The 10,827-nt window shown below is 39.6% G+C and overlaps 1 protein-coding gene across 1 annotated transcript in view; it reads left to right on the plus strand.

The window, feature by feature from the left end:
- LOC104391175 (protein arginine N-methyltransferase 8) overlaps window positions 1-10,827 on the plus strand; it is a 66,799-nt gene that overhangs the window by 36,895 nt on the left and 19,077 nt on the right. Inside the window, exons 4-6 of the mRNA XM_010000410.1 lie at window positions 5,797-5,860; window positions 9,533-9,675; window positions 10,062-10,149. Coding sequence (XP_009998712.1) covers window positions 5,797-5,860; window positions 9,533-9,675; window positions 10,062-10,149 — 295 coding nt within the window. The remainder of the gene's footprint in view (window positions 1-5,796; window positions 5,861-9,532; window positions 9,676-10,061; window positions 10,150-10,827) is intronic.

Raw genomic sequence — 10,827 nt, forward strand, 5'->3', positions numbered from 1 at the left:
TATGTGATTATCACCTTTTGTCATGTCACTGAGCACTTCAGAGAAGAGTTTGACTTTATCTGCAAGCCCTTTTTAGATTAGTTGAAGGTAGCTATTGGATTGGGAGACCTCTTCTACAAGCTGAATGGAACCAGCCCTCTCTGTTTTTCTTCTTTCCTCAGGTGCTCTGACTCCTAACCATTGTGAGAGAGTAACAGTAGATCACGCAGTAATGTTCATCTAACTGGCAAGCTGTTCTAAGACATGTAAAGATAGGACTGGCATGTGGCTGTTGATGCTTGGGAGGGGTGAATGAGGGACAGAAAAATTAATTCAGTTATCCATTGAAAATTTGGTTCATCTCCTGCATTTAGTCATACAAAAATCAGGACAATTGCTGCAGTAGAACTATCTGAATTGTATGGTATTTTCAGACAAACAAGACAATGCAGATAAGAAGGAGTTAAGCTGACACATAAATGAAGACACATCAGATACTAGATGTTTTGTATAAAAAGGTGGTGATGAGGACACTGCCCAGGGGAAGAGGAATTCTGGGAATATGGTGACTGTTTCAGAAAAAGACCCAGTGAAAGAGGAGATATTTGGAACATTAAATTGAAGATTGAGAAGTAAAATGAAAGTAGAGATGAATACACATACACAGAGCTAGATGCAGGTGAAGAAACTTAAGGGACCCTCCAGGGTGCATAGTGGAACCACTACTGTTTAATGTCTTCATTAATGACACAGAGGGATTGAGTTCACACTCAGCAAGTTTGCAGATGACACAAAGCTGAGTGGTGCAGTTGACATAATTGAAGGAAAGGATGCCATCCAGGAAGACCCTGACAGGCTGGAGAAGTGGACCAGTGTGCACCTCATGAAATTCAGCAAGGCCAAGTGCAAAGTCCTTCACTTAAATCAAAGCAAGTACAGGCTGTGATTAACTAATTGATCCACTGCTGCCCTGCAGAGAAGGACTTGGGGATACTAGTGGATGGAAAATTGGGTATGAGCCAGTAGTGCATGCTTACAGGTCAGAAAGCCAATTGTATCCTGAGCTGCATAAAAAGAAGGCTGGTCAGTAGGTTGAGAAAGGTGATACTCTGCCTTTACTCCACTTTGGTGAGATCCCACCTGGAGTACTGCATTCAGCTCTGGGGTCCACGTAACTAGACAGACATGAACATCTTACAGCAGGTCCAGAAGAGGGCCATCAAAATTATCAGAGGGCTGGAACATCTCTCCTATTAATAATGGCTGAGAGAGTTGGGGTGGTTCAGCCTGGAGAAGGCTCTAGGGACACCTTATAGCAGCCTTTCAATATGTAGAGGGGACTTGCAAGAAAGGTGCAGAGAGACATTTTACTAGGGCCTGTAGTTTTAGGACAAGGGGCAGTGATTTGATACTGAAGGAGGGTAGATTTAGATTAGATATAAGGAAGACTTTTTTTATAATGAGGGTGATGAAACACTGGAAGAGGTTGCCCAGAGAAGTTCTGGATGCACCATAATTGAAAATATTCAAGGTCAGGATGGACAGGGCTTTTAGCAACCTGATCTAGTGAAAGGTGTCCCTGCCCATGGCAGAGGCATTGGACTAGATGATTTTTGATGGTCCCTTCCAGCCCAAACCATTCTATGATTCTACTTTAAACTGAGGTGCAGCCATATCTTACTGGAACACAGTTTTCATTAAATACAAATGCTTTGTAAAATTAGACAGATTTGAGCAGATTACTGAATTGAAAAAGAACTGGGGGAAAATCTGACAACATAATTTATTTTTTTTTCCTATTTCTTCACCTGTAGAATTCAGTGTTTTCCTTTTCTGAAATGAGTTGCTTTTCAAAATAAGATTTGACCAAAGAACATAGTAGAAATTAAGAAGTTTAGCTACCCAAAAAGCAATTTTATTTACTGAAATATATCTTCCTTCCTGGAACATCTGAGTGTTGCTTTTAAATTATTTTCCTTCTTTGAGAAGGAAGCTGATTTTTGCAAACCCGTAGTCATTCATTACATAAATCTTTTTATTCCTTTGCATTTTCTTCTTTAGAAAATTTGGAAAGCCACCAAAAATAACTTACATACACATTCTTTATTTAAAAATCATTTTCCCAGGAGGACAGGGATTGGTATTATGACCTCTATTATGTCTGGCTGTTTTATGGGCTATATAAAAAACATAAAGGAATTGTGTGCCCTTCTATCTGCTGTCCTGCCATCTGTGAGTACCATCACAGAGGTCAAGCACAACTTGGCTTTTAGAGGTTAAATGGAATTCCCTGAACATATAAGTAGCACACTAGAGGTAATCTAGTTCTATTTTATATTCCCATAGGGGAATTAGAGAGACAATGATTATACAAAATACTATTGGCAGTGAAAAGTCAGTTTTGGAAGAGGCAAATTAGGAATTGATTTGGGGAGACCAGCAACTTTGACCCACAAGATTTCAGAAGTGCACAAAGACACAGAGTTTCATGGAACGCAGTATTTATCTAAAAGTTGTCAAAGGTCAATTGCAAACATAGGCTTTTATGCTAGAACTCAGATTTTTTAAAATGTAAGTGCAAATCTAGAACTAGAAGGTACATTGTAATTCCTTTCCTAGTAAAAGTACAAAATTGCTCATACCAAAAGGCATGCATGTTTAGCACAGAGATTAATGGATCTACTCTGTTCTTGTGAGACCCCACCTGGACTACTGTGTCCAGTTCTGGAGCCCCCAACACAGGAAGGACACAGAGCTCTTGAAGCAAGTCCAGAGGAGGGCCATGAGGATGATCCAAGGGCTGGAGCACCTCTTCTGTGAAGACAGGCTGAGAGAGCCGGGGCTGTTCAGCCTGGAGAAGAGAAGGCTCCAGGGAGACCTCACAGCAGCCTCCCAGTGCCTGAAGGGGCTACAGGAAAGCTGGGGAGGGGCTTTTTACGAGGGTGTGTAGTGGGAGGACAAAGGGTAATGGTTTTAACCCAGAAGAGGGGAGATTTAAGTTAGACATGAGGAATAAATTCTTTAGTGTGAGGGTGGTGAGACACTGGCACAGGTTGCCCAGGGAAGTTGTGGATGTGCCCCCTCCCTGAAAGTATTCAAGGTCAGGTTGGATGGGACGTTGAGCAATATGGTCTAGCATGCTGCCCATGCAGAGGGCATGGAACTAGATGATCTTTAAGGTCTCTTCCACCCACTGACATTCTCTGATTCTAAGATTCTATGGTTCTTTCAAACTTCATTTACGTTAGTTCTGGGACTGTGTGCAGCTGCCTGGCATTTATATTTGTATCAGACAAGGTTTATTCAGATAGATGTGTTTCTTCACTGATGTGAGGTTTACCTCCAGCTCAGATGCTTTTGCTTTTCAGGAGTTATTTAAAAGAGGAGTTATTTCTGACAGGTAGGGTATCTGTGTGTTAAACGTGTAAATCCTATCAAGTATTCTTTTCAGTTCTGCAAAGCATACAGGAATCTGTCTTTTCTCTTGGAAAGACATGCAGATCTGGATTACTTTATAAATAAAGTCATTTCAGCAATTTCTTATGTGTAAAATGTCTGTGTTCAATGAATGCATTGCCAAAGATGATAGATTTTTCACAGAGAAAGCAATTCTTTCTTGACACAGACCAGTATTGGCATAGTTTGAATTCTAACATTATTCACAATGTTATCACAACCAGCTTGACTCAAACACAGACTGCAATTTAAATAGTAAGATACTGTTGATCATGATCCTGCCCACACAGGATTGATTTCTAGAATCCAGAGTTGATTTTGTTTGGAAAAGACCTTTAAGATCATGAAGTCCAGCTGTTAACCCAGCACACTGCCAGGTACACCACTGAACCACGTCACTACCTAAGCACCACATATACATGACTTTTAAATACCTCCAGGGATGGTGAGTTGACCACTTCTGGGGGCAGCCTGTTCCAGTGCCTGGCAGCCCCTCGAATAAAGACATTTTTCCTAATATCCAAGCTTAATCTCCCTTGGCACAACTTGTGGCCATTTCCTCTTGTCCTATCACTTGTTACTTGGAGGCAGAGACCAACCCCACCTCTTTTCAGGTACTTGTAGAGAGCAGTAAGGTCTCCCCTGAGCCTTCTTTTCTCCAGGCTAAACAATCCCAGTTCCTGCAGATGCTCCTTGTAAAACTTGTGCTCTAGACCCTTCACCAGCTTTATTCCCCTTCTTTGATCCTGCTCCAGCACCTCAATGTCCTTCTTGTAGTGAGGGGCCCAAAACTGCACACAGTATTCAAGGTGTGGCCTCACCAGTGCTGAGTACAGGGGGACAATCACTTCCCTAGTCCTGCTGACCACACTATTTCTGATACAAGCCAGGATGCTGTTGGCCTTCTTGGCCACATGGCCACACCTCTGTTTCATATTCCAGTGATTATGAACCAGTACCCCAGGTTCTTTTCCACTGAGGAATTTTCCAGCCACCCTTCCTCATGTTTGTAGAGTTACATGGGGGTTTTGTGACCCAAGTGCATGATCTTGCATTTGGTTTTGTCATACAAGTGGCGTTAGCCCATCATTCCAGACATCCCTCTGTAGAGCCCTTCTTCCAACAGGCTGATGAAAACTCCTGCCCAACTTGGTGTCATCTGCGAGCTCACTCAGGTTGCACATGGTCCCCTCATCCAGATCACTGAAAAATATATCAAAGAGACCTGGCCCCAGCACTGAGCCCTGGGGTGCACCACTTGTGACCAGCTGCAAACTGGATTAAACTCCATTCACCACAACTCTTTGGGTCCAGCCAGCCAGCAAGCTTTTTACCCAGCAAAGGATATATCTGTCAAAGCCATGAGAAGCCAGCTTCTCCAAGAGAATGCTGTGGGAAACTATCAAAGGCTTTACTGAAGTACAGGTAGGCAATGTCCAGAGCCTTTCACTCATCCAAAACTTGAATCAACTTGTCATAGAAGGAGATTTTGTTTATCAAGCAGGACTTCCTTTCATAAAGCCATGCTGTCTTGGCCTGATTGCTTTGTTGTCCTGTATGTCCTGCATGATGGCATTCCAGATGGCTCCATAACCTTCCCTGACACCACAGTCAGACTGACAGGTCTGTAGCTCCTTGGATCCTCCTTTTGCCCATTCTTGTGGATGGACATCACATCTACCTGTCTCCAGTCAACCGGGACCTCCCCAGTTAGGCAGGACTGCTGATAATAGAAAGTAGCTTGGTGAGCACTTCTGTCTTCTTCACCGCTGGCTTGTCTTTCAGTACATGGGGACAGCCTGCTCCTGCGCCTTTAAGATTTCCTTCTTGAAGAATATTTAGCCCTCCTGGACTCCTTTGCCCTTCGGGTCTCCCAAGAGACTCTGTCAACCAGTCTTCTAAACAGGCCTATGTTTGCCCTCCACAAGTCCAAGGTAGCAGTTCTGCTGACCCTCATCCTTACTTCTCCAGAAGTTGAAAACTCTATAATTTCATTATTGCTATGCCTCCAACAGTCACATCATCCACAATTCCTTCTTTTTTCGCAAGCAGCAAGTTTAAGGGGGTGCCTTTCCTAGCTGGCTCCCTCCCCAGCTGTTTCAGGAAGTTCTCTTTCACATAATCCAGGAACCTCCTAGACTGTTTCCTCTCTGCTCTATTCCATTTCCAGCAGATGTCTGGTAAGTTGAAGTCCCCCAGGAGAACAAAAGTTAGCCATTGATTTACTCTATATCAATGGTTATATGCTCTTTAAGACTCTTTGCTGCCTTCAGTAGATTTTGGTTTTATTCATATAGCTGAGATCTCTAACATATAATTATTCTTCCTCTTGCTTTTCTTTTTTTTTTCTTTTTTTCCTAGATCGAATGCTCAAGTATATCTGACTACTCAGAAAAAATTATCAAGGCCAACCACCTGGACAACAGTAAGGCATACAAAAATATTTTTTTCAGGAGAAAGAGAAAAAAACTTTTACTTTTTCTGATTAGTTAATATTGTGTGTTTTATATGTAAATTGTAAGGTTTTCCATTATTTGCTTATGTAAGTACAACACTAAACATGTCATTCTAGGCACTGTAACAGTTCCTCATGGGAATAGTAACTTCTCCATGTACTTCTAGCCTGACAGACAACAGAAGCAAATAGGAGTAAATATCAGGTAGTATGATTTAGCAAAGCAAAGGGCTTCATATTAGAGCTGAACTTTACATATTAATTTTGCTATTTGAATTTTACCTTATCTCTTTAATAGAATCCAAACATACCAACACACAAAAAGCAAAAGGTACTCCATATCAATACAGATTTTTCACTAGGAGCTTCTTCTGACTTCCAACTTTAAAAAAATAATTATTTTTAAAACCATATTGAAACACATTCACACAAATGAAAATGTTCAATTCTCAGAATAACAGTATCACATAAAACTTTTTTTTTTCCTTGAAAAGAAAACTGTTGACATTTCCAGGGATGTGGAAACAGTTCAATTAAAAAAAAACCACAAAAACAACAACAAAAAACACAAGCCCAATCTACTGAAAACTCTTAACTAAAACAAATCTGCAAGAAGCCCTATATCTCATCTTCAGCCTTCCTCGAAATCACTGCACTCAAGGCCTCTCTGTAGCAACCTAAAAAGTCAGGCTTTTTTTAAACTGAGTCTGTGAGACAGTCCTTGTTTAGAAGTGCACTTTTTGAACAGCTTGCCTTTGTAGCAGAGCAGCACAGGTCATAGCTGTCTAAATTGTACCATTTGCCCTTCACTCTCCCCCACTTTTAGCTGTGTCTGCACTGGTGCTGTGCTAGCACATAAGCAGGAATAGATTTCTGTTCTCGTTTAGATCTGCTCTGATTTTTGTTTCTGTCACTGGCAGCTTCTGACTGACAGAGGGTGGTTTGGGAGGATAATTTATTGTACAGCAGTCATAGTCAAGTGGTGTGGTGTGAAAGAAATAGCAGCGAGGTGGGATATAAGAGGCCAGCCTGCTTATGCAACTTTTGGTTCAGAAAAAGAAAGGAACAGAAAATACTCTCCTCCACAGTACAGATAAGGCACTAAAAACAATGAGGTCTTGACCTCAGTTTGGTTATCCTGCATGTTTATACAGAGCCTGTATGTTCCCAGAATGACCTTTCACCAAATAGCTGCACAAAGAGCATACTACAAACCAATTCACATTTGAATTTCCAGCAACAGGAACTGTGTGTGAAGGGACCATTGTCAGAATAAACAAGAAGGATCCACTGTGCTCCAGAGGTAGCAGAAGGTATTTATCTCTGCTGCTTTCTCCTGTTTCTTCAAAGGGCAAGTACTTGAAAAAACTGTTCAGGAAGAGGTGGAGATCCCTGTCCCCCTTTGGCAGGAGACTTGCCTGGACAGGTTTAATGGTCTGTTGAACTGCAGTTTGGTTTCTAATGTAAACAAATCACATAACTGAACAAACATCTACACTTACACACTGTACACTGACCCACATTCACTTTTATTTTAATGCAAGCAGGTACTGAGCCAAAGGATCTTGTTGCTTATGGAATTTTTTTCCTTTTTTTCTACTCTTAATTGTTTAGAGAAATGCAGAGTCAGCAAAAGGGATTGAACCAAGAGAAAATTCACTGTTTCCAGAACAAATACAGTACAGCTGGGGACGGTGCAATCTGTCCCCACATGGTGCCTTATAAAGTGAAGGGAGGTGGGAAGAACTTGTGCTGCAGCTGCTTACACTGAGGCTGTTCTAGGTATAAACAAAAGGCTTCAGAGTCTGCAGGTGTTTCACTGGCAGCTGTTAACAGTACTCAAATTCACTCCAAAAGAATTGTGGTAGTGAAAGTTCTTAGGAGAAGAGAGAACTAAGATAATTTGTGGCTGGAGTTTATAGACATGAAGCATCTTCAGTATAACAGCAGATTAACTATTGAGCTACTAGCTGTGAAGGGAAGGAGTTTAAAGAATAGAAAGGAGAACTCTGCTCTTTTCCAGTCTCCTGATATTAATACCAGCTGATACTTTGTGTTACCAGTCTGAACCAGTGTGTTCCCAGGCTCTTAGGGGGCCAGTCTGGATTAAAAGTTTGCTACACAAATTAAGTTGCCACACTTGTTCAGAGTAATACTAGTACTATAGGTATTTTGGAAAGACAAAACTTAATTTTCCTTGGGCTGAGTTCTAAAAATGACTAAACATACACTTACTTCCCCGCTTAAATGGCTAACATAGTTCTAGCTAAATGAAAGTACCTTCATCTTCCTCAAACTGAATGTTGATCACTTTCATAGTTAAAAATTGCCATCACTAAAAACTGCCATTTATTGAGAGTAATACAGTAATTTTATTAATTAGTAATGGAAAGTAAAATATTCCCTGCTCACTTTATTCCTGAATTAAAAGTGCATCAGTTACTTTGTCAAGGTAGAATCCAGAACCAAGAGACTTTACTTGCTGCAACAAACAATATAAATAGCAGACAAACACAAGCTGAAAATCATTTATCTGAAGGATTTGGAATACATTTGTGTATAGGAAATATAGTTTTTTAAAATGCAAGAATGATTGGTGAATCCTAAAACTGATTACTGATCCTAGTATTTGTTACTACTGAACTAAATATGGACCAGTAGTTAATTCTCCTGTAAGCAAAGTATCTGTTCTAATATCAATCAATTCTAATAATTGCTTGTGAATTTGCTTTTGCAGTGCATACCCAGTATCCTCTAAGTAGTATACAGTTTTGCCAGTAATTTAATGTGCTGTGTTGTAACAGTATCTCTGAGGATCTGGTATGCTACTACATCAAACTTCTAGCAACCTTTTTAATCTCCTTGAAGCTAATTTAGTGACAAAATACCTGGCAACAATGTTTTCCAGCAGTCACTTTAGACAACTGTGGGATGTTACACAAGTCTAAACCAGACAGAAGATTCATAGTGAGAATGCCTGTATGTTCTGAGATTTAATCATGAAGCAGAAGGGAATGAATAATGATTTTTCATTAGAGAGCTGTGTTTGTACAAACTTTCTTGTTTGTGTACTGTCAGGCTAGATCTTACTTTCTCAGTTGACTCAGCTCTCCAGAATTCATGGAAGAAATAAGCATTAGTTTCCTCACTGTGGAGCCAGCATATGTTTGAAAACAGATGAAAATTTGAACCTACTTCCATAAATCTCTGATATCTGAGTGATAAGATCATTTATCTGTTACCCTAGAGAGAGGTTTAAAGGATTCTAGGTGTGTTTTTGCATTACTTGATCAATGATCTAGAAATCTTCCAAATTCCAAAGGGCATGTAAAATTAGATCATGCAGGTAACCAGGTAAGGCTTGTTTTTCTGGTTCTTTTTTTATATACAGTTTTTATTTGCTTTTGGTTTGGGGTGGTTTGTTTGCTTTTCTTTTATACTGATACTAAAACTTTTCTTTATTATACTTATTGCAAGTAGCTTTAGAATAGTGTAAATCCATCGATTCACATGGAGTCACCCCTTATCTACAGGCATTCAAGAAGACAGTCATATTGAAAAGGTCAGCCTGACATCCACCAGTAAGAAATTTATTCAGGTGTTTTATTATGTGAAACATATTTCTTTGGATTCTTTTTTCAGTCATCACAATATTTAAAGGTAAAGTGGAAGAAGTTGAGTTACCAGTGGACAAAGTAGACATCATCATCAGCGAGTGGATGGGTTACTGTCTGTTCTATGAGTCAATGTTAAATACAGTCATCTTCGCACGAGACAAGTGGCTGGTAGGTGCTCTGCATGTTATACTTCTTGCTGGAGCAATCATTTATTTTCTGACAACAGGTCTTCTCTCTCCTACTCTCACCATAATAAAACACAGTTACATCTCCATGTGCCACTTTTTAGGCTATAACAAAAAGATTAACAAGAGAATCTCAGTGAAAGAGCTTTGCTTTTGATTAACTGCTGGTGAAATTTGTGTAGACAGTATGTATTCACATTGCCACAGGCTGCAAGAGTTGCTGAGATTAAAGCTGATGTGACAATCTGAAGGAAAACAATAAAGGCATGCAAGGGGTGCTTGTCTGTTTTTTGTATGTGCAGTTCAAAATGTGATGTCTTTGTCAGGTGAATAGATTACGAGATCCATTTCCCCACAATTCATCAACAGAAACCTGGAGGGCTAATGTTTCCAGACCGAGCTGCTTTGTACGTGGTAGCAATTGAAGACAGACAGTACAAGGACTTCAAAATACACTGTGAGTAAATGTCTAACAGTAAGACTTTTCTATGGTTATTTTCTTAAACGTAGTTGATTTGTAGTGGCCTACTGTAATCTCTTCACTGGCAAAGTTTTACAAACGCCGAGAAATCATGCTGACTAGGCCAGAATTCCAATATAAACATGAACACTTGGAAAACTCCAGTCTGGTGATAAATGCAGGACCACTGCAGCACTTCGAAGTGCACAAAGGAAAAATGCATTACTAAATTGATTTAAACTTTGCTTAGAGTTATATTAATACCTCTATCTCTATTTTGAAATGTGGATTTTAGGTGATTTCATTTTGTTGTTTTTTTAATAAATACATGACCCTACATAACATTTATTAAAATTGGCAGTATTCTTTTACCATCCAGGCGCTGGTTTTTGTTTTTAAAATAACAAGAACAGAAAAATTAATAAGATCGAAATTAATTGTAAATGTTAAGAAATAAGTCTAGAAGAAAGATATCTAACAAGCTTGGTAAGAAGTAAAAATCGTAATGTTTTTCAAACTTTTTAATACACTTTATGTGATAATTTTTAAATTAAAAATAAGGATCAGAAATTTCCACTTTACTTTGATGTGAAAAAAGTTCTGAACTTTTTTTTTTACTTCATAGGTGCATAAAATTGACTTTTCCTTTACATTTAAAAATGGGGTTGTGGGGGG

This window comes from Chaetura pelagica, unplaced genomic scaffold (assembly GCF_000747805.2).
Source record: "Chaetura pelagica isolate M959 unplaced genomic scaffold, ChaPel_1.0 scaffold244, whole genome shotgun sequence".
Lineage (NCBI taxonomy): Eukaryota > Metazoa > Chordata > Aves > Apodiformes > Apodidae > Chaetura > Chaetura pelagica.